We start from the raw sequence: 23,421 nt of genomic DNA on the forward strand, positions 1-23,421 counted from the left end.
TCCTTTCTCACTAATAACCTGCATACGTACAACAACAAGAGCATGACTGTTAGTGAGTGAGGATAGAAAGCATCTGACAGCAGTTTTTATATCCACAGCCTTTATTTATGCACTAAACAGACTACACTCTTCCGCTAGCTAGTGTTTTAGGGTTGTAAATGAAGTTTGTAATGTGAATTAACACACAATCCATTCAACCTTTATGGTGAGAGCAGAGAAAACCACTTATTCTCAGGACAGAGTTTCAAAGATGAAGATTTATTTTACAATGTTCACTTTCTGGTGCAACAGTAAAAGAAAATGAGATGAAGTCAAGGGTAGGAGGTAGAATCTTTGTCTTCTACCTTCAAGGCTAGCTTGCAGGCTGCTTCAGATAGAACAATCCCAGATCCTAAGTTCCCCTTGTAAAGCCTTACCACCACCTAAAATGAGCAAAGGCTCTGTTTGCTTCAGCCATTTTGTGAAGATCATGCTTCCTTTTGATCACATTACCCTCATTGTTAAATGCAGCAAGCAACTCCTGTGACAATCTCTCATTCATATGAGTGCGGCGGTGCCGATTCTCACGACATTCAGTAATTAACCATTTCATGGCCAAGAAACGTCGGCGATTATCAGTAAGAGGTGTTGGCACCTGTATCAAAATAAAGATGAGCTGGTTCACTAGTGAAGCCACAAGTCTCACCCATGAGCTTCCCAAAAATAATCTTTGTACACAGTAACAGGTGAAAGCGTGTTAATGCACCAAAGAACAGGAGCTGAATTGCCACCACCTCCTAGTTATGGCCTTTTATTAATAGGTATTTTGGAGGGTTGTAGGCTGTAGGAGATTGTGTAGAGAAAGACAAGCAAGGCCAGAGAATAATGGATTTTTAAAAAAATTCACACTTTGATTGACTGATCATGTAACAAGTCTTGTTCTTGTCATCTATGTTTGCTACCTATAAGATACAAGAAGTTTACAACAGATGGATTTTATAGACCAGCTCTAAATGCATCTCAAAAAGTCATGTACATAGGTTTCTGATGATAGGTGGAAGTAGGCAATCTTAATAATAGCATGAATGGAATTGAAAGCTCATCTGGGGATCAAACATCAAAGTTGTGAGCAGGTCGGCTTGATTTCAGATTGTTGCCAGAGAGAATTGGGTAGGTGGGGCTGATGTCAGCAGATAGGGAACAGAGTGTGAGGTAAAGATCTGCTTATTCAATACAAAACAAAAACAGGATGAAAAGTGCTGTCATGTCTTACCTGGTAGGATTTGCCACCACGTTGTATGCTCGTCAACCCAATGACAGGTTTACAGTTTTCTAAAGCTTGGTGGAAGATCTTGTATGGATTACATTCAATGGCCTCCTTCTCAGACTCTGATGCTTTGTGGTAACTTTCAATTTGCTTCCGTTTAATTGATTCAAAAGTCTAGGGAAACAACTGCCTCATTAGACCATAACATCGATAATCCTATTCAATGCTTCTAGGTTCATGACATTTTTCTCTGAGATAAATGAACACAAAAACAGTGACTATGCAGCAGCACATCTGACACTCCCAATTCATTAAGTTACAATACAGGAGGTCAATTTACATGACTAGGAGACCTATCCACAGTTTAGATTGTGTACACATGTAATTGTGAGTTGCAGGTCTGTCCCTGGATATCACTGGTAAGTGCTGGTAGGGAAAGATTATATAAAACAGGGTACACCAATGGTGGGGCCAGTCCCTATTAAATAGCAGTGGACAGGGATGCAGACAGAGAAGATGTCACTGTCCAACATAAAGGACATAAACTATCTTGGTTTAAGTAGTAATATATTGTGTTATTTAGGGTTGTGTGACAACTATTATGCCAACATTCATCAAGGTATCACTGATGTTCCCTTGTTCCCATTCCCAGAGAGATTCTTTTCTGTATTCCTATTCACAGTCCCAATACCTCCCCAGAATCATAGGTCAAATCCTACAGCTTTTCGGATAGAAGAACAAGCAGACTTTACCTGGCTCATGATCGATCTGGACAGTAATTTCTGACCTTTCAGCATCATCATGTTGGTGAACTTGCTGAAAGCATTTATAGTAAGAAAAAATGTTACTTTCTCAAGAGTACTGTCAAATTGAAAAAAAACAAGAGAACAAATGCTTGTAAAACTAGACAAAGAAATCAGGAAAGCAAAGAGGGGATGAGATAGCATTGGCAGATAGGTTAAGGATAATTCAAAGAGATTCGACAAGTACATTAAGAGTAAGAGGATAACTAGAGAGAAGTAGGGCCTCTGAAAGGTAAAGGAAGTTGTCTGTGTTGAACCGCAGGAAATGGGAGGGATACTAAATTAATACTTTGCATCAGTTTTTAACTGGAGAAAGAAATGGAGGCTAAAGAACACAGGGAAATAAATTCTGATGTTTTAAAAGAGTTTACATTACAGAAGAGGAAGTTCTGGAGGTCTTAGAGAAACTAAAAGTGGATAAACCTCCAGGATTTGATAGAATGTATCCCAGAATATTGTGGGAAGTAAGGGAGGAAATTGCAAGACCCCTTGCAGAAATATATGTATCTTCAGGAACTAGAGGTGAGATTCCTGATGAGGGTGGCTAATGTTGTGCCTTTGTTTAAGAAGGGTTGTAAGAAGAAACCAGAAGTCTATAGACCTGTGGGTCTGACTTCATTTGCGGGTAAATTGTTGCAAGTGATTTTAAAACAGACTTTATGGACATTGAGTAAAAATTGATTAGGGATAGTCAGCATGGCTTTCTGCAAGGAAAATCATGTCTCAAACTTGATTTGAGGTTTTTGAGAAAGTTACCAAAATGATTGATGAAGGCAGAGCAGTAGACTCTGCTTACTTGGACAAGGTTTTCCACATGGTAGGCTAATTAGTAAAGTTAAGTCACATGGGATTCAGGATGAACTTGCCAATTGGATACATAATTGGCTTAACGGCAGGAGACAGTGTTTTCCGGACTGGAGGCCTGTCCACAGGGATTGGTTCTGGGTGTTTTTTGTTTGGATGAGAATATAGAAGGCATGGTTAGTATGTTTGCGGACAACACCAAAGTTGGTGGCATTGTAGACAGTGAAGAAAGTTTTCTAATTTACAAAGGGATCTTGATCAAATGGGTCAATGAGCTGAAAATATGGCAGATGTAGTTCAAAATGGATAAACGACATATATTGCATTTTAGTACAGCAAACAAGAGTAGGACCTATATAATTAATGCTTGGGTGGTTTTGTAGAACAGAGGGACCTAGGGCTCAGGTACATTATTCTTTGAAGTCTGCATCACATATTGACAGTCAAAGTGTGGCGCTGGAAAAGCACAGTAGGTCAGGCTGTATCCAAGGAGCAGGGGAGGAAAAAAAAAATTCCTGATGAAGGGCTTATGCCTGAAACGTCGATTCCCTTGCTCCTTGGTTGCTGCCTGACCTGCTGTACTTTTGCAGCACATGACTCAACTCTGATCTCCAGCATTTGCAGTCCTCATTTTCCAAATCACATAATCGACAGGGTGGTTAAAAAGGCATTTAGCATGCTTGTCTTCATTGCTCAGTCCTTTGAGTATAGGAAAGTCATGTTGAAGCAGTACAGGACATTGGTGAGGCCTCTTCTGCAGTATTGTTTATGTCACCCTGTTATAGGAAGGATATTATTAAATAGCTGGAGAGGGTTCAGAAGAGATTTACTAGGTATGGAAGGTTTCATTTATAAAGAAAGGCTGATTAGGCTGGGACACTTTTCACTGGAGCGAAGGCGATCGAGAGGTGACCTTATAGAAAAAATTAGGGGTATAGAACCGGTTAATAGTAGGTATCTTTTCCTTAGGATAGGGATTTCAAGACTGGGGGTACATTTTTAAGTGAGAGGAGAGAGATTTAGAAAAAGACGTTATGGGCAAATTGTTTTATACGGAGGGCAGCACACATGTGGAATGAACTTCTTAAGGAAGTGGTAGATGTGGGCACAATTACAACATTTAAAAGGCATTTGGAGAAGTACATAAATAGGAAAGGTTTGCAGGGATATAGGCTAGGAGTACTGAGGTGGGACTAGTTTAGTTTGGAATTATGTGCAGCTTGGACTGAAGGTTCTATTTCTGTGCTGTATGACTATCTCCCATATACTTTCGACCTCAATAAACTGTTATTCTCAGACACTCAAACACTATTTCTCATCTATACTATTATGGTGCAGCTCAGGCTAAAATGTCCTTAGGAAGCCTCATGGGACATTTACTTGGGCTGAAGGTGCTACATAAACCAAGTTGTTGAGTAACATCAAGGATGCATGAAAAGGCTACAGTTGAAGAAGGTATTTGAGAAGGCTGTGGTTCTGGGAGTTTATAGAAAAGAAAAAGGAGACCATGGAGGGATTTGAAAACACAAGCATTCATTTTTAAATTGAAATTGTTTAATCACAAGCCAATGTAGGTCATTCAGCACTAGTGATGATGAGTGAATAGGACTTGGTGAGAGTTAGGACATGAGCAGACTTTTAGATTACCTCAAGCTAACAAAGAGTAGAATGCAGAAGAACATTCAGTTGGTTTAAAGGCCTCATTTAGTTTTATTGTCCCGAGGCTGCAAAGGCAGTAACTTACAGTATTATCAATTCCTTAGAATGACAATAAAATTAATCTACGAGGAGAAAGTGAGGGCTGCAGATCAGAGCTGAAAATGTGTTGCTGGAAAAGCACAGGAATTCCTGAAGAAGGGCTGATGCCCGAAACGTCGATTCTCCTGTTCCTTGGATGCTGCCTGACCTGTTGCGCTTTTCCAGCAACAAATTTTCAGCAGCAAATAAAATTAATCTACATATTTAACCTGTAGTTCTAGTCTAAAATGTGCCTTTTTGTGCTTTTTAAAACAAACAGAACAAATTTGCAATCCAGTTTCTGTTGTCCATATTACAACAGGGTGCATCATGAATTCAGGGTCTACTATCTCAGTGTCAAGTACACCAATCTCTCCAGTTTACATCACAAAAGGTGTTCAACTAGGGGAAAGTGCAGACTGCAAATGCTGGAGATCAAAGTCAAAAAGTGTGGTGCTCGAAAAACTCAGTAGATCAGACAGCATCCGAAGAGCAGGAGAATCAACATTTTAACCATGAAGGTGTTCACAGCTACTGGCACAGACCAAGATAATCAGACGAGGCTAAGATAGGCACTGGGGCAACACTCAGGCAATTCACTAACCTGACCAAGAAGTCATAAAAGACACTACTGCTCTGATGACTTAGTGCTGCCTTTATGGGTCGGGTAGTCCTGAGCTCCAGGGCCGCTGTCTCCTCTGGGCCAAGTTCAGTAACTGGGATCTGGTGCTGCTCCTTGTTTACCTCAGGTTCCAGGTAATAAGGATTGTACCGAGACCCACGCACAGGAACCAAGCTTTTTTTTGGGGGGGTGGGGGGGAAGGGGCAAGGAGTAGAAATTAATTACATTTCAGGAACTAGCATCGCCACCCTGACACACCTCCCCATATCCCCTTCAGGTCAACCACGACATTCTCCGCTTATCTCCAGGCCAGCCTAATGTTTTTCTTGCTCACACTGTGCTGACACCTCTCCCATCTCCCATGCAGCTCCACACTATCCCTCCTACAACATAACCACCCACTGACAACTTTCCACATTCGGTAACCTCCCACTCCATTTCCTTTAACACCCAGTAGTCTGACACGTTCTCTCATTTCTCATCCCCTTCATCCAACGTCCATCCTCAACCTCACCTACGTGCATTCCCTCTCACACCCACTAAACCTCACCCCAGTCCCTTTCCCCTCAACCAACCCCCATCCAAAACCATTCTCCCTTTTACCGTCTCCCAAACCAATATTGCTCCCCATTCCCTCCAAGTCACACCCCCACTCCCGACCCCGACAGCTCTCCTGGTCCCAGCTTTGGGCAGAAACCGAGTCCTACACTCACCCGGGTATCCAAGCATTGAGGCAGCAGCGCCTAAGCCTTCCCGCCGACCCCATCACCAAGGGGCTCCCACCCGCCGCCATCTTATGCCAACCTCCGGTTTTCGGTCGCCGCCATCTTGAATGAGGTGCTCAAGACCCTTAGTTGCCCTTCATGCGCCTGCCTGACTCGTTACCTAGCAACAAAGCTCAGCGCCAAGCAGAAAAAGAGGAAGGGGTCCGTTCAGCCCATAGCACATGTACTAGCCCTTAGAAAAGCAGTCTTGTTTGATGTTTCATCTGCGATTGATTTTTATCCATAACTCCGTAAGTTTCTTATCCTGAACTACTTTCTAACCCCCTTCTAAATTATAAAATCGCTTCCAGATTTCTCCCCTTTCGACATGTGATTTTTTTTTGTTTTAAATTTATAACGCCTGATTCAACGAAATGCTTCTTCCATATCGAGTTATCATATTTCATCATCTTTAAAAAAAAGGCTCTGTTACCCAGATCATCAGCTCCTAACTTTCTTATTTTCAACAGTTTGTTTCAAGAGATCTTCTTAACTGAATCCCTGGCTCATTCCTGATGATATCTCTCCTGTTCCCCGGACGCTGCCTGACCTGCTGTGCTTTTCCAGCACCACACTCTTGTCTCTGAATTCCTGGTAAGATCCTGATGAACCTTCTCTGGTCACTTTGTAAAGAATTTCCCAAAGTATTCCAGTTGAAGATCGGTCATAATTTAGTGATTCTTTTCAGTGCTAACATGATTCCTGTTTCTATAATCTCTTTCTGTATTTATAAGTCCAACTAACGATTGTACATTGAAGAATCCTTTCAACTTACTGTGCCACCAGCTCTTCTTCATTATTAATTTACTGACGATTTCTGTTTAAAGGCTGGTGAAAGTTGGATCACTTAAAGTTTTAAGGTGATAGCTGGGCCTGTTTGTATTAATGTCACTGAACACATTTTTTTCAGACACTTCCTGGAAATTACATGTCTTAAACTAACTGTTTGGAATTGTTAGCTGGAAATCATATGTCTGAATTTATAACTGTGGAGTGTGGTGATTTGGAATTGTCTTGGAGTTTCATATAACATTTTCATTTAATTTTTAATATTTCATTTCAGTTTTGCATCTTTGTCAAATGTCTTATTTTCATAATAAATTGATAAATCTGTTAATCATTACAGAAACTTGATTGATTCTTTTTAATTGTAACTTAATCTGTAAATAGGCATATCACTAACTGTGCATATATGAGTTAAATATATGTTGTGAGCGGTAGTAGTAGAGAGTGTACTTCTCCAAACTTGTTTGTACCTTATTGACAAATTTGCGTTATTTGCCTCTTAAAGTGCATTACTTTGTACTGCTCCACATTGAATTTTATCTGCTGTGTCTGTCTATCTGCAATCTTTCTAAAACATACCAACATCTCCTTAAAATTCATTCAGTGTGGAAGCAGGCTATTCAGTGCATCAAGTCCACACGAACTCTCCAAAAAGTATCCCACCCAGATCCACCCCACCCATGTAATCCTGCATTTCCCATGGCTAATCCATCTAGCCTGATTATACCTGAACACTATGGGCAATTTAGTATGGCCAGTTCACCTAACCTGCACGTCAAGAAACTGGAGTACTGTACACAGATAAACCCACACAGACGTGGAGAATGTGCTGGAATCGAACTATAATTCCTGGTGCTGTCAGGCACCTCATGTCAAATATTTTGCAAACTTTGTATCATGCACAAGCCCATGCAACTCTGCATATCTGTTTCATATATCTGTTTTGATTGTCTTTACAAATTGAAAAAAGCTGAAAACATTTTTAAGGTACGGATTCTTAGAGATCCAGCATCTACAGTCACTGATGCTGGCAGCTGATGCTAATTTTTCTCCAGAACATTTGCCGAATAAAAATATATTGATGGGGAGATTGTAGAAATTGTTCATCCATTTCTTTGTCCAGAGCTAATTTAAAAGATAGCCTAATGTTCAAATACCTTTTTAAAATTAGCCTGAGTTTCTGGCTTTTTGAATGCATAATTAATTACAGTATCAATTCCCACTTTCTTTTAAGTCACTCAGACTTTTTTGTACAATTTGAGTATCAACATATTCAACAGGTTTTCCTGAAACCACTGGAGACACTAATACGTTATCCCCATCTAAATCGATTTCCAACAAAAACAAACAAACCACTCTTTCAGGCAGCATATAACATAATTCTACCACACTCTAGGTAAACTATGAACTATTACAGGACTGGAAACAGCTTAAGCCATTTTAAAAATTAACTCTAGACAAAGGGAAGGGTAAACAATTTCTTTCCCTTGCGTTTTTAAATATCTACCCAGACTAATTTCATGTCTTGATCTCATTGCAACACTGGTCTCCTTCTTTCCTAATAGGGCAAGACCACCTTCTTTTCCTCCTGATGCAGGACAATTCAGGCGGGGAGCTCTTCAGAGCAGATTAGGTCAGTGACAGTCCTGGAAATAACAGCTTTATATTTATTGGTGAGATCATGATCCAGCTGAAGATAAGATTCACAGAACCTACAGCTCAGAACCAGGCCCTATGGCCCACCAGTATATGCCAATTAACAAACCTTAAACTATGCTAATCCCATTTGCCTGCACATTGTCCATAGTCTCTGGCATTTTAGGTACTCATTCAGATGCTCCTCAAATATTGTGAGAGTATCTACTCGCACCACTCTTTCAGGCAGCATATAACATAATTCTACCACACTCTGGGTGAAAAACATTTTTCACATATCTCCTCTAAACCACTCACTCCTCACCTTAAATTTATGCCCTCTGGTCTGAGATACATCTGCCATGCGGAAAAGATTCTCATGATCTACCCTCCCTCTGCCTCTCATTATTTTATTTATCTCAAATCAGAACCCCCTCAGCATCCTCTGCTCTGAGGAAAACAAACCCAGCCTATGCAGTCTCTCCTCATAACAGAGACTTTTCATTCCAGGCAACAAACTAGTGAATCTCCTGTGCATCCTCACCAGTGCAACCATATCCTCCCAATAGTGTTGCAGCCAGAATCGCACACAGTATTCCATCTGTGGTCTAACCATGCTTTATAAAATTTTAACAAGACTTCCTTGCTTCCCTTGCTAATGAAGGTAAGTATTTTCTATGCCTTCTACTTGTACTGATCCCTTCAGGGATCTATGGATTTGTACACTAAAGTGCCTTTGTCCCATGGCATTCCCTTGGATCCTATCCTTTCCTGATTAAACCTCTCAAAATGTGTCACCTCTTACTTATCAGGATTAAATTCCATCTGCCATTGCTCTGCTCAATTTGCCAGCTGATCAATATCAGACTGTAGCCTGACACCATCCTCCTCACCATCAATAACACCAAAGTTTTGTGACATCTGCAAACATACTAATTATACTAAATTGCATCTAAGCTTTTAATGTACAAAAACAGCAAGGGCCCCAGCACTGATCCCAGTGGTATACTGCTGATCACAGGTTTCCAATCACAAAAATAACCCTCCACCATCGCTTTTTGCCTCCTATTTGTAAATCAATTTTTGTTCCAGTTTGCCAAGTTGCCTTGGATCCCACGAGCTCTTGCCTTTTAGCCTAGCCTTCACTGTGGGACCTTGTCAAAGACCTTGGTGAAGTCCATGTAAACCAGAGCAACTGCACTATCCTCATCAGTGTATTTTGTCACCTTTTCAAAAAAACTCAAGTTAGACAGAATCACTCTGTAATGAACCTGCGCTGACTGTTCCTGATTGATCCCTGCCTTTTCAAGTGTTCAGCAATCCTGTCCTTCAGAACTTTAAAAAATAGTTTCTCTACCACTGATGCCAGACTAACTGGTTTGTAATTACCTAGACTATCTCTGCTGTTCTTCTTGAACAAAGGAACCACATTAGCTATCCTCCAGTCATCTGACACTTCATCTCTGGCCAGCAAAATATTAAATATATTCAAGGAAATGTCTGAGAGTTGGTGCTCAATCTCTGCAAAGTAGAGGTCAGCACATGTAAAAACACCACCCTTAATGACAGTTTTGATAACTAAGACAAGTTTGGACTTGGAGAATAAAGTAAAGCAAGTTCAGAGGGAGACAGGTTAGAGAGGGTAAGGGGAGCAGTGAAATTAAGGTGACTAGTAGAGTCATAGAGATGTACAGCATGGAAACAGAACCTTCAGTCCAACTTGTCCATGGCGACCAGATATCCCACCCAATTTAGTCCCACCTTGCCAGTACCCAGCCCATATCCCTCAAACCCTTCCTATTCATATACCCATCCAGATGCCTTTTAAATTGTACTAGCCTCTACCACTTCCTCTAGCAGCTCATTCCATACACGTATCACCCTCTGAGTGAAAAAGTTGCCCCTTAGGTCTCTTTTGTATCTTTCCCCTCTCACCCTAAACCTCTGTGCTCTAGTTCTGGACTCCCCCACCCCCGGGAAAAGACTTTGTCTATTTATCCTATCCATGATTTTATAAACCTGTATAAGGTCACCCCTCAGCCTCCGACGCTCCAGGGAAAACAGCCCTAGCCTATTCAACCTCTCCCTACAGCTCAAATTCTCCAACCCTGGCAACATCCTTGTAAATCTTTTCTGAACCCTTTCAAGTCTCAAGTTCTCAATGAAGGGATCATGTGCAGGTAAAATGCCAGAGAACGAGTCCAGGTGGAAGGGTGTGTTGGAAATGTGTGAAAGTGTCTGTGTGGCAGAGAGAGGTTGCCACCAGGATTAGTGCAGCCTAAGATGCCACAACGACCATCTCCGGTCCATCAGGATAAGTTCCCTCTCTGCTATCTCCCACTCACTCCATCCCTGTTGCTTGGCCCACTTCTGATCAAGGATCACAGAAGCATAGAAAATAGATGCAGGAGAAGGCTATTTGGCCTTTTGAGCCTGCACCACTAATCAATACAATCATGGCTAATCATGCAATCTCAGTATCCCATTCCCGCTTTCTCTCCTTACCCTTGATCCCTTTAACCACAAGGGCCACGTCCAGCTCCCTTTTCAATACATCTGATGAACTGGCCCCACAGCCTCTTGTGGTGGAGAATTCCACATGTTCACAGCTGTCTGAGTGAAGACATTCCTCATCTCAGTCCTGAATGGCTTACCCCTTATTCTTGGACTGTAACCCCTTGATCTGGACTTCCCCAGTATTGGGAACATTCTTCCCACCTAGCCTGTTCAGTCCCATCAGGATTTCGTTGTTTCTGAGATCCCCCCTCATTCTTCTAAACTCCAGTGAATACACGCCCAGTCGACCTAGTCTTTCTTCATATGTCAGTCCTGCTATCCCCAGAAAGCAGTCTGGTGAAGCTTCACTGGACTCCCTCAATATTAAGAATGTCCTTCCTCAGACTAGGAGACCATTACGGCACACAATACTCAAGGTGTGGCCTCACCATGGCACCTGCTTGTCAACCTTCCGCAACTGTTCCACCATAGCACCCAGGTCTCTTTGCACCTTACCTTTTCCTAAACTGTCACCATTCAGATAATCAGTTTTCCTGTTTTTGTGACCAAAGTGGATGACCTCACATTTATCCACATTATATTGCATTTGCCAAGTATTTGCCCATTCAGCCAGTCTGTCCAAGTTACCCTGCAGCCTCTTAGCACCTTCCTCACAGCACACATGCCACTTAGCTTAGTGTCACCTGCAAATTTGGAGATATGGCATTCAATTCCTTCATCTAAATCATTAATGTATATTGTGAACAGCTGAGGTCTCAACACTGGAAACTGCGGCACCCCACTTGTCACTGCTTGCTACACTACCATTCATTCCAACTCTCTGCTTCCCATCTGCTAACCTATTTTCTATCCATGTCAATACATTACCTCTGATACCATGAGCTTTAATTTTGCTTTCTAATCTCGTGTGGAACCTTATCAAAAGCCTTTTGAAAGTCCAGATATACAACATCTACTGATTCACCATTGTCTGCTCTACTGGTCACATCCTCAAAAAATTCCATAAGATTTCTCAAGCATGATTTCCCGTCAGTGAATCCATGCTGACTTGCACAAGTTCTGGCACCGCTTTCCAAATGCTCAGTTAGTACATCCTTAATGATTGACTCCAGCATTTTCCCCACCACTGATGTCAGGCTAAATGGCCTATAATTCCCTATTTTCTCTCTCCTTCCTTTTTTAAAGTGTGGAGTTACATTAGCTACCCTCCAGTCCATTTGAACTCTTCCAAAGTCTATAGAATGCTACAAATGATCACCAATGCACGTGCTATTTCCAGGGTCACTTCCTTAAGTAGTCTGGGATGCAGAGCATCAGGCCCTGGGGACTTATTAGGTTTTAATCCCTTCAATTTCCCCAATTCCATTTCCTGACTAATAAGGATTTCCTTCAGTTCCTCCTTCATACTTGACCATTTGTCCCCTAGCATTTCTGGAAGATTATTTGTGTCCTCTTCAGTGAAGACATATCCAAAATATTTTTTCAACTGGTCTGCCATCTCTTTGTTGTCCATTATGAATTAATCTAACTGCAAGGAAACTAGATTTGTTGTTGTGGTTCTGTTCGCTGAGCTGGGAATTTGTGTTGCAGATGTTTCGTCCCCTGTCTAGGTGACATCCTCGGTGCTTGGGAGCCTCCTGTGAAGCGCTTCTGTGATCTTTCCTCCAGCATTTGTAGTGGTTTGAATCTGTCGCTTCTGGTTGTCAGTTCCAGCTGTCCGTTGCAGTGGTCGGTATATTGGGTCCAGATCGATGTGCTTATTGATTGAATCTGTGGATGAGTGCCATGCCTCTAGGAATTCCCTGGCTGTTCTCTGTTTGGCTTGTCCTATAATAGTAGTGTTGTCTTCACTAGATTTGTCTTCACCAGTCTTTTTTTTTCTTCACATATTTATAGAAGCTTTTGCAGTCAGTTTTTATGTTTTCTGCAAGCTTACTTTCGTGTTCTATTTTTCCCTTTCTGAATTAAACCCTTTATCCTCTTCTGCTGAGTTTTAAATTTCTCCCATTCCTTGGGTTTGCTGCTTTTTCTGGTCAACTTGTAAGCCTCCTCTTTAGCTTTAACATTGTTCCTGATTTCCCTTGTTAGCCATGGTTGAACCACCTTCCCTATTTCACTCTTACGCCAGATAGGGATGTACAACTGTTGAAGTTCATCCATGTGTTCTTTAAATGTCTGCCATTATGTCTTCATAGTCAATCCCTTAAGTATCTTTGGCCAGTTTATCCTAGCCAATGCATGCCTCATACCATCAAAATTAGCTTTCTTTAAGTTCAGAACCTTAGTTTCAGGTTTAATTGTTTCACTCTCCATCTTAACGAAGAATTCTACCACATTATGGTCACTCTTCCCTAAAGGATTTTGCATCACAATATTGCTAATTAATCCTCCCACCTTACACAATACCCAGTCTAGGATGGCTTGCTGTCTAGTTGGTTCCTCAACATATTGATTGAGGAGGCGAAAGTGAGGACCGCAGATGCTGGAGATCAGAATCAAGATTAGAGTGGTGCTGGAAAACCACAGCAGGTCAGGCAACATCCGAGGAGCAGGAAAATTGATGTTTCAGGCAGGAGCCCTTTATCAGGATGCTGTCTGACCTGCTGTGCTTTTCCAGCACCACTCTCATATTGATTGAGGAAACTAGCCCTCAGACATTCCAGGAAATTCTCCTCCACTGCATTGCTACCAGTTTGGTTAATCCAAACAATATGTAGATTGAAGTCACCCATAATAATTGCTGCATCCTTACTGCATGCATGTCTAATTTCTTGTTTGATACAGTCTCCCAACATCACAACTACTGTCGTGGTCTGTACACAACTCCCATGATTTTTTACCTTTGGTTCCGCAGCTACATTTGTACTGATTCCACATCATCCAAGGTTATGTCCTCTCTTACTATTGTGCAAAAAACTCCTTAACCAGCAATGCTACTCCATCTCCCTTTCCTTTCCATCTGTCTTTCCTGAAAGTTGAATAATCCTGGAGCCAAGTCTCTCTGATTCCAATTACATCATATCCATTAATCACTGTTTGCGCAATTAATTAATTCACCTTACTACACATGCTCCTTGCATTGAGACACAGAACCTTCTGTCTCTTTTTTTTGACATTTATCGCCCTTTTAGAATCATTGTGAATTGTGATCCTTTTTGATTGTTGTCTTTGGTTTCTCTGCCTTCCACTTTCAGTATTCTCCTTACTGTCCTTTGTTTCTGTCTCCATTTTACTTTCCTCTGACGTCCTGCAGTGGTTTCCCCTGCCATGTTAGTTTAAAATCTCTCAATAGCACCAGCAAACACTCCCCCGAGGACATTGGTTCCAGTCCTGCCCAGGTGCAGACCATCCGATTTGGACTGGTCCCACCTTCCCCAGAACCGGTACCAATGTCCAAGGAATTTAAGTCCCTCCCATTTGCATCATCCATCAAACCATGTATTCATCTTAGCTTTCCTGCCATTCCTACCCTGGCTAGCACGTGGCACTTGTAGCAATCCTGAGATTAATACCTACGAGGTCCTACTTTTTAACTCCTAACTCCAAAAATTCAGGTTGTAGGATCTCATTCCTGTTTTTTTTACCTATATCATTAGGGACTAAATGCACATGACAGCTGGCTGACTGTCCAGAATGTCCTGCAGCTGCTCCGAGACAGCCTTGATCCTTGCAGCAGGGAGGCACATATCATCGTGGACTCATATTTGCACTTGCAGAAACGCATATCTATTCCCCTTACAACTGAATCCCCATCACTATAATTCTTCCACTCCTTTTTCTGCCTTCCTGTGCAGCAGAGTCAGCCACAGTGTCATGAACCTGGCTGCTACCACATTCCCCTAGTGAGCCATCTGCCCCAACAGTATCCAAAACAGTATACTTGTTTTGGAGGGGGATGACCGCAGGGACCCCTGCTTTGCTTTACCACTCTTCCTTTGTCTGTTCATCACCTATTTCCTTTCTTCCTCAGTAATTTTAACTGTGGTGTGACCAACATACTGAACCTGTTATCCACAATTCACCCAGCCTCGCGGATGCTCCAAAGTGAATCCAGCTGCAGCTCCAGATTTGTCAAGCTGTCAGACAGGAACTGCAGCTGGAGACACTTCTACACATCATGGTCTGTCACCCTCACTGTTGCAACCCTCACTTATTCCTACCCACCCCTATCTCCCATACTACTGACCCTTCATGCTCTATGCACTGCCTACTTACTCAGGAGACCTCAGCATCTTCTCCTCATCTGTACCAATATTAACAGGTGTGCCACCCCTTTTCATTTCTGTCAATTACTGTCTTTGTCTCATTCTAGGAATAAACAGTTCACAATAAGGCAGAAAGGATCCAAGTGGGTAGTGAGGTGCCCAATGTTAGGCTCCTCACCCTCTACAAGGAGAGAATCATGGAACTCGCAAGAGAAGATGAGACCACTGCTATAGGGATATGGAGACATCCATGTCCTGCAAACCATGTACTATAAATGCTATTCTTCATTCTAGTGCAGTTTTTACATTAACCCCACTGTCAGTGTCATTCATTGCATACAACCCTTACTCTTTGGCTGCAACACCTTTTTTTTAATGTCATGCATGTACAAGTGGAATGCTCGTGGTCTCAGCAGTCAAGCAGCCTGTCCTGAAAGACAGAGCCTCCAGCTTCTGTAAGGAATAGAGTTCAGAGGTCCTAGAGAAAGCATCATAAGGCTGCATTCTGCCACACCTGCTCAAATACAGACATCTTTGTTGGTACAACAGGGATATTTGAGTCAGTTGATCAAAGTGAAGACCACTTCACTGGCCAGGGAGGAAATGCCAAGGACTGCTGTCACTTGGAGAATGGCTGGAGACCAGGTGTCTCAATCCCAGACAGGAGAGGCCCTCTGGTGTCAGCAAACCTGGAACTTGTGCAAGGAGAAATAGGAACAGTAGAGAGGTACGTGAGAGGCATCAAACTCAAAGCCTTGAGCTTTGCTGACTGCAGCTACACCACAGGGATCCTGTGCCTCAGCCATGCAATCGTCTGACCAAGGACAGATTAGCAGTTTCCATGGAGAGCCCAGTCCAGCAATCTCAGGGTCAGAAATCTGCACTCCATCATCCTAGCCATTGATCCTCATCACCAATAGCAAGGTCACAGGGAGATGAGGGTCTTTGAGCTCACTACAGGTATCCAAAGCTGTAAGGCCAACAGAATATACTGTTTGGCAGGCAGCAGAACCTGGACCTGCACTCCTCGTGTAAGTGAATCAAAAAGAAAACTTATTGAGAGCGTGCCTATAGCATAGGTGTCATTTCTCTGTAAATAAAGCCTCATGTTTGTTAATATATGCTATGACATGTTTTTTGCTTGAGTCCCTGTCTAATTCCTAATAAAACTGTCACAATATGAGGTGAGACATCCTGTTCCATACATGATGCACAATGGAGCAAGGCCTGACTGGAGAAGCTGCTGCGCTGTTTGTAGGCAAAGTGAACATTGCATTTATAAGGAACTCAGTTAGTGAGCCATCCTTTCTCCAGAGAATTTCTTCACTGGCCTCAGTGGTCAAAGCTGTTGGTCTTGTGTGAAATAATCAGCAATGTTTAGGGCAAAGAGATGTATTGGAATAGTGAGCTAACACATAAGGGATCCTACAAGTGTATTTCTTCTGCAGTGTATGGCTATTACTGTCCTCTGTAGGGCCTCATCATATTGTAGACACCTTGGAGACTGCCCCCTCCTTAGGCTGATGCACTTGCCTGCCCAACCCAGGTTTGGTGGTGCTAACTTTCTTTGCTATTTGTACTTGCAAATTCTAGGACAATGGAAGGCTTTTGAGAAGTGGCCCTCAGCTTATGATTTCCAAGCTCCACCTCTGCATATTGGTGAGCTCCTAAACATCCAAATCAAAAACTTTAGTGCTAGGTCAAATAGTGGCCTCGATGTGGGAGGTTGAGAAGAGGTTATTAGAGAACTGTAGGGAATTGAAGGCCTGGGCCTGGGCATTGGAGCATTCAATTGGGTGTGGGAGGTAGATCATGAGAATTGATGTAGTATATCTGATCTAGGCTTGGGGGTCCAAGGTACTTGCTCAGTCCTCACCTAGTTATTGTGACTTCATTTCTAAAGGTTTGGAGAAAATGCCAGAGTACCTCTTAGGTTTGGGCTGGATACATCCACCTGCCCATCTCTTTCTTTCCTTCTCCTTCAGATTTTCCTGTGTTACGTGCAGTCAAAGATTACCCTTCAAATCTATCACTATTTCTATTTTGGATTTGCTGATGGTTTTATATCCATATGTCAATTCATTCAGACTGGTAATTAAACAATAGAAGATTGTCCAAGTCCACACTTTTAGTGAGTTTTATTTTTGTTAATCGCACTAACCGCACTCCATAAAATTCACACACCCCATTAATGGCTTCCCATAATTTTACATGTAATTTGCACCCAATTAAGCCTTAATATATCCAGCACCTGTTTTTCTCTCATTTCATTAGATCTCAGGCATTCCTTCAGACCATGTTAGATGATAACACTTGGGACTTGTCTGCACCAGTGGCTGGAGTGCCCTTTCCTTCCATCTCACCTCCATTTAACCCAGACGTGGGCAGGTTGGTATAAGAGTTCTAATTTTTTAAACCTTCAGCCACCATCTGAACCAAGTCTGTCCATAAATTTCCTTCTGAATGACCAGAGATGCAGTTAGATTCAGCATGCAGTGTTACTCCTGAAAACTGCCATTATTATTCTTGACCATGCAACCTTCTTATGATTGCAAAATGAATACAAATAGAAACAGAGTTTAAAATACCTGAAGTATAAAAGATTGGTAATAAACAGACACAGAGCACAATCTTAAGTCAAATGTGATAAGGGACAAAAGAGTCTGACTGCATGTGAGGCAGATAAGGGGATCCAGAGGACAGGAGCAAAGGAGCTTCATCATTTACAATTGCCCGACAAGTTTGAGGTTCTTTCAACTTGTCCAGATGAGATAAGGAACGCAGGGTGGATGAGCTAACTGATCATGCCACTGTGTACTTGATGCCATTAAAGAGGTGTAAGGGAGTAAGGAGGAATGTAGAAGCAGCAGGGGACATATAGTGAGGGAGATTAACCCTGTTCCCTGCAGCAAAGAGCCTGAGTCCAAATGACTGTGTTGCCTGTCCAGCGCCAGGGTTCAGGACATTTGCTCAGAGCTAGACAGCAAATTCAGTGGGAGGGGGAGGATCCGGTTGTCATTGTCCACATTGGTACCAATGATAAAGACAAAGAAGGAAGCTATGGCATCGTTAATATCAGGAGGTATGTGCCAAATTAAGAAATATAACCTCAAAGGTCATAATCTCTGCACTATTACCTGACCCACATGCAAATTGGTATAGGACAAATCAGATTAGAGAGATGAATGTGTTGGAGGGGTTACTCTGTGAATGATTATTCCTACAGCAGAATAATAATTACTAATTTCAGGAAACCAAGATGTTGAAGCAGTTTGAGTGGAAATAAGAAATAATTAAGGCAAGATAAGAAACTCATGGAATGTTGTTGGGATAGTTTCTTAAAGTAGCATGTTCTGGAATCTACCAGAGATTCAACCAGATATTGTGCAATGAGATGTAATTAATTTATGATCTTGTAATGTAGGCGACCCTGGGAATTTTACATTCAATTTGAGGGAGAGAAGCGGGGGTCTGAAACTATTTTCTAAAGTTTAAGTAAGGGGGATTGTATGTGCATAGGTGCAATTTTATAAGGGGGTTGGAGTTTTACCCAGTAGAGTTATATGTCAACAATTTGTAGTTGTTTACCTATAACTAGAATCTATTTATTTATTCATAAATAATAATTATTGTTAAGGAAAGAAACCTGGATCATGTTTTCTGTTCATCTGGGTCTATTAGAATGATAGTTAAATTGATGAATCTTTGCGACCTTTGATAAAATCTTCAAGTTTTGTAATAAATTTGGGAGTAATGGGGCTTGATTTCTAGCATGTCACCCTAGTGAGTTGTCACAATGCAGTGGCAGACATGTAAGGGATTATTTCAGAATACACAGAATAGATTATAAACCAGTGGGTAAGAAAAATTCCATTGGACCTACCTTCCATGATTCACTAGAAATATTAACTCTCAAACTAAAAGGAAAAAAAGCACATAATTGTGTAAAGACCTTTGGCAGGTCAGAAGATTGGAGAGAAAATAAAAGACAGCTAAGAATGACCAAAAAAAAAATTACAATGGATTAGTTTATCAGAGATACCTAGCCAGAAATATAAAAAGTTTCTATAAACTTTGAAGAAGAAGTTAACAAAATAAGCATTGGTCCTATAGAACTGGAGATTTAATAATGAAAAGTAGGGAAACTGCAGATTAACTGAACAGATATTTTGCATAGGTTCACTTTAAGGGATAAAAGTAACATACAGCAATAAATCAAAAAATGGAAGGGAACCATGCAGGACTTTACTCCATGTAATTTATTTCAAGTTCCAATACTCCTTTGTTTCGAGATGATTCAATTAGATTGGAAAGTAGCGAATGTTACTCCTTTATTTAAAAAGAGAGGGAGTCAGAAGGCAGGCAACTTCAGGCCAATATTCCCTTAGTTGAATACCGCTCACAGGGAAAATGTTAGAAGTTTATATTAAAAGTTAAGGCAGGACACTTTGATAAGTTAAAAATAATCAGGCAGCGTCACAATAGTTTTGTGAAATGTAAATTGCGTTTGACCAATCCATTTGAGTATTTTGAGGAGGTAATGTGTGCTGTAGGTAAAGAGGAACCAGTATATGTACTGCACTCATGTTTCCAGAGTATCTGAAAATGTTTTTGGGGAAAATAAAAACTACGGTTTCAGAGGCAGTATAGTGTCTAACTAATAGGAAGCAGAGAATAGATATAAATGGCAAAGTGTAACAAGAAGTATGCCACGGATTGATACTGGGATCTCAACTGTTTACAATGTATATAAATGACTTCAATGAAGGAACAGAAGGTATGGTTATGAAATTTACTGATGACACAAAGATGGATAGGAAAATAAGTTGTGAAGTGGAATGAGACAGCTACAAAAGTTATAGATAGGTTAAGTGGGTGGACGAAAATGTGGCAAATGGAGTATAATGTAGAAAAATGTGAAATTGTTCATTTTGACAGGAAGAATATTATTTTGACAGTAAGTTATTATTTAAATGGGTGTATATTTCAGTGCTCTGATAAGCAGATAGATCTGGATGTCCTAGTGCATAATCCCAAAAGATTACTATGCAGGTGCAGAAAGTAATTAGGAAAGCTAATAAAATGTCAGAATTGTTACAAGGGAAACGGAGTATGAAACTTAGCTTCAGTTATACATTACATTGTTGAGACCATATCTGGAATATTGGTCACTTTATTTTGGGAAGAATGTAATTGTGTTGGAGTCAGTTTATATATAGTTTTACAGACCAATACCTTGAATGAGAGGGTTGTCTAATGAGGAAAGGTTAGACAAGCTAGAATTGTGCCTGCTGGAAATTAGAAGAGTAAGAAATGACATGATTCAAACACATTGAATCATTCACCATCAACTAATATTTAATTTGGTCAGGACTGTTTTAAGTAGTTCAGAATATATGGAAGCAGCAGCATTACATTACATGCAGCTGTGGAAAAGACGGGCATTTATATTTCAAATACATCATTGCTTTCTTCAATTTGCATGATGGCCAGATTAGATATGAAAAACATCTAGAACTAGGGATCACTTTTTGAAAATCAGGGGTTACTCATTTAAACTGCAAATATGCAGCTTTCTTTCTTCTCTCAGACAGCTGTAAGTCTTTGAAACTCTCTTCCTGATAAGATGGTGAAAACAGAGTCCTGGAGTAATTTTAAAGCAGAAGCAAGTAGATGCTTGTTAAGCATGGTTTGGTGATGCCAGTGTTGGACTGGGGTGTACAAAGTTACAAATCACACAACACCAGGTTATAGTCCAACAGGTTTAATTGGAAGCACTAGCTTTTGGAGCGTCGCTCCTTCATCAGGTGGTTGTGGAGTACACAGTTGTAAGACACAGAATTTATAGCAAAAGTTTACAGTGTGATGTAACTGAAATTATACATTGAAAAATACCTGGATTGTTAAGTCTCTCATCTGTTAGAATGACCATGATAGTTTCACTTCTTCCATATGTAAAATCACAAAACTGGTTTTAAAAAGTTACATTCTCAGGTTAACTGTAACAATTGGTGTCGCGCAGATAAGATGTTGAGATGCTGAAGGTGTTAGCCCCCTGTGTTCCCTGTCTGTGCCATAATGTTTAGACTGATTCTAATCTAAAAAGTGAGTTTTTGAGCAAAGTACAATGTAACTCTGCAAGTACAAATTCACCCCACAAATGTATGCATCTAGGTTTTTGTCTGTGTCTGTGTGTCTGGGGTGGGGGTTTGAGAGTGTCTGTGAGAGAGAATGTATATGTGTTTGTGTGTGTGTGTGTGAGTGTGAGTGTAAAGTGGTCTAAGTCTGTGAGAGGTTGCGTGTGTGCGCATGCAGGAGTGTCTGTGTGTGTGGGTATAGTGCAATGGTGGTCACCTGTACTGTGACATGAACCCAAGGTCCCGGTTGAGGCCCTCCCTATGGGTACTGAACTTAGCTATCAGCCTCTGCTCGGCCACTTTTTGCTGCTGCCTGTCCCAAAGTCTGCCTTGGAGGATGGTCACCCGAAGGTTCGAGATAGGCAAGGATGCTCTGAGGCATGGTACATTGGTGAAAGGCTACGGCTACAGATGAATGGGCAACAGTCAACAGACATAAGTGTTCCCTTCCAGTTGGAGAACACTTCAGCGGTCCAGGACATTCGGGTGACCATCCACCAAGGCAGACTTTGGGAGGCAGCAGTGAAAAGTGGTCGAGCAGACAGACAGACAGACAGACAGACACAAGTCTATGGGGTGAATTTGTACTTGCAGAGTTACTTTGTACTTGGCTTAAAACTGCATGAAATCTATGAAAGATTCTGTTAACTCACCTTTTTAGATTAGAATCAGTCTAAACATTATAGCACAGACAGGGAACATGGGGTGCTAACACCTTCAATACCTCAACATCTTATCTACGCTGACACCAATTGTTACAGTTAACCTGAGAATGAAACCTTTTAAAACAAGTTTTGTGATTTTACATATGAAAGAAGTGAAACTATCATGGTCATTCTAACAGATGAGAGACTTAACAAACAATCAAGGTATTTTTCAATGTATAATTTCAGTTATATCACACTGTAAAACTTTTGCTATAAATTCTGTATTACGATCTTATACTCCACAACCACCTGATGACGGAGTGGCGCTATGAAAGCTAGTGCTTCCAATTAAACCTGTTGGACTATAACCTGGTATTGTGTGATTTATAAACTTTTTAAGCAAGGAGGTGAAATGTTATTAAGTTTAGGTAGGAATGTGGATTTAGACCATAAGACCATAAGATATAGGAGTGAAAGTAGTCCATTTGGCCAATCAACTCTTCTTTGCCATTCACTGAAATCATAGCTGACTACTAGAACTCAAATCCGCTTTCTTCCCTTGTCTCTCAAGGAATCCTTTGATTCTCTGACCAATTAGAACTCTGTCTCTGTCAGCCTTGAATATACTTAACAACAAAACCTTGACAGGTTTTATGGTAAAAAATTCCAAAGATTCTCTACCTACTGAAAGATAATATTACTCTGATTATGCCCTCTGGTCTTAGATTCTTCCATAGGGAGAAACAACCTCTCCATATTCACCATGCCAAACCACCAAAAAATCTTTTTCTAGTGAACTTGAAACATTAACTCTGTTTCTCTCTCCACAGATGCTGCCAGACCTGAGTTTCTCCAAGATTCTCTGTGTCTGCATGCCCAAGAATCTTGTATGTTTCAATAAGGTCTCCTTTGATTTGATTTTACAGTCAGATCAGCTGTAATCTACTGACAGGCAGAGGATGCTTGAAGGACTGAACGACATACTCCTGATCTTAATTCATACGTTGATATGTTTGTAACTCCTACAAGTGAGAATCTAACCATCTCTCCTTGACATACAATAATATGACTGTCACTAAATCAATCACTATCAATATCCTAGGGGTTGCCATTGACCAGAAACATAACTGGACCAGCCATAGAAATACTGTGGCTTCAAGAGTAGGCCAAAGGCTGGGAACTCTGTAGCATATAATTTGCATTGTTTCCACAAAGCCTTTCTATCATTTACATGACATATAGCAGGTGTACGATAGAATACTCTTCACTTGATAGGATGAATGCCACTCCAACAACATTCAAGAAACTCAACATCACCTGGATAAACAGCCTCCTTGATCAGTACCCCATCCACGATCTGAAACATACATTCTCTCCATCTGATGCACAAAAGCAGCAGTATGTACCATTTGCAAAATACATTACAGGAACTCACCAAGTGTCCTATAACATCTTCCAACAACATCTGCCACCTAGATGAACACCACCACTTGCGAGTTCTCATCCAAGATGCTCTGT

At 41.1% G+C, this 23,421-nt stretch overlaps 1 protein-coding gene and 1 long non-coding RNA gene across 3 annotated transcripts; one reads left to right on the plus strand and one right to left on the minus strand.

Moving 5' to 3' along the window:
• Positions 1-239: 239 nt before the first annotated feature.
• Positions 240-6,067, minus strand: mrps7 (mitochondrial ribosomal protein S7). Its single transcript, XM_072558401.1, has 5 exons — positions 5,926-6,067; positions 5,195-5,386; positions 1,999-2,062; positions 1,253-1,420; positions 240-634 (listed from the first exon to the last, which is right to left on the minus strand). The coding sequence occupies exons 1-5, from the start codon at positions 6,003-6,005 to the stop codon at positions 413-415; spliced, it is 726 nt and encodes a 241-aa protein (XP_072414502.1). The 5' UTR covers positions 6,006-6,067; the 3' UTR covers positions 240-412.
• A 49-nt stretch (positions 6,068-6,116) lies between these two features.
• Positions 6,117-17,205, plus strand: LOC140463923 (uncharacterized). Of its 2 annotated transcripts, XR_011954819.1 has the most exons (4): positions 6,117-6,227; positions 6,447-6,570; positions 8,328-8,395; positions 15,227-17,205. It is a non-coding gene; the product is annotated as an uncharacterized lncRNA (long non-coding RNA). The 2 variants fall into 2 exon arrangements; XR_011954818.1 differs by lacking the exon at positions 6,117-6,227 and having other exon boundaries at positions 6,234-6,570.
• Positions 17,206-23,421: the final 6,216 nt, after the last annotated feature.

This window comes from Chiloscyllium punctatum, chromosome 39 (genome assembly GCF_047496795.1).
Source record: "Chiloscyllium punctatum isolate Juve2018m chromosome 39, sChiPun1.3, whole genome shotgun sequence".
Taxonomy (NCBI): domain Eukaryota; kingdom Metazoa; phylum Chordata; class Chondrichthyes; order Orectolobiformes; family Hemiscylliidae; genus Chiloscyllium; species Chiloscyllium punctatum.

Coding starts and splice junctions, on each gene's coding strand:
- mrps7 (XM_072558401.1), bottom strand. CDS start 6,005: ATGGCGGCGGGTGGGAGCCCCTTGGTGATGGGGTCGGCGGGAAGGCTT. Junction 5,387..5,925: donor CTCAATGCTTGGATACCCGG/GTGAGTGTAGGA, acceptor CCCAAAAAAAAG/CTTGGTTCCTGTGCGTGGGT. Junction 635..1,252: donor GTGGTGGCAAATCCTACCAG/GTAAGACATGAC, acceptor ATTTTGATACAG/GTGCCAACACCTCTTACTGA.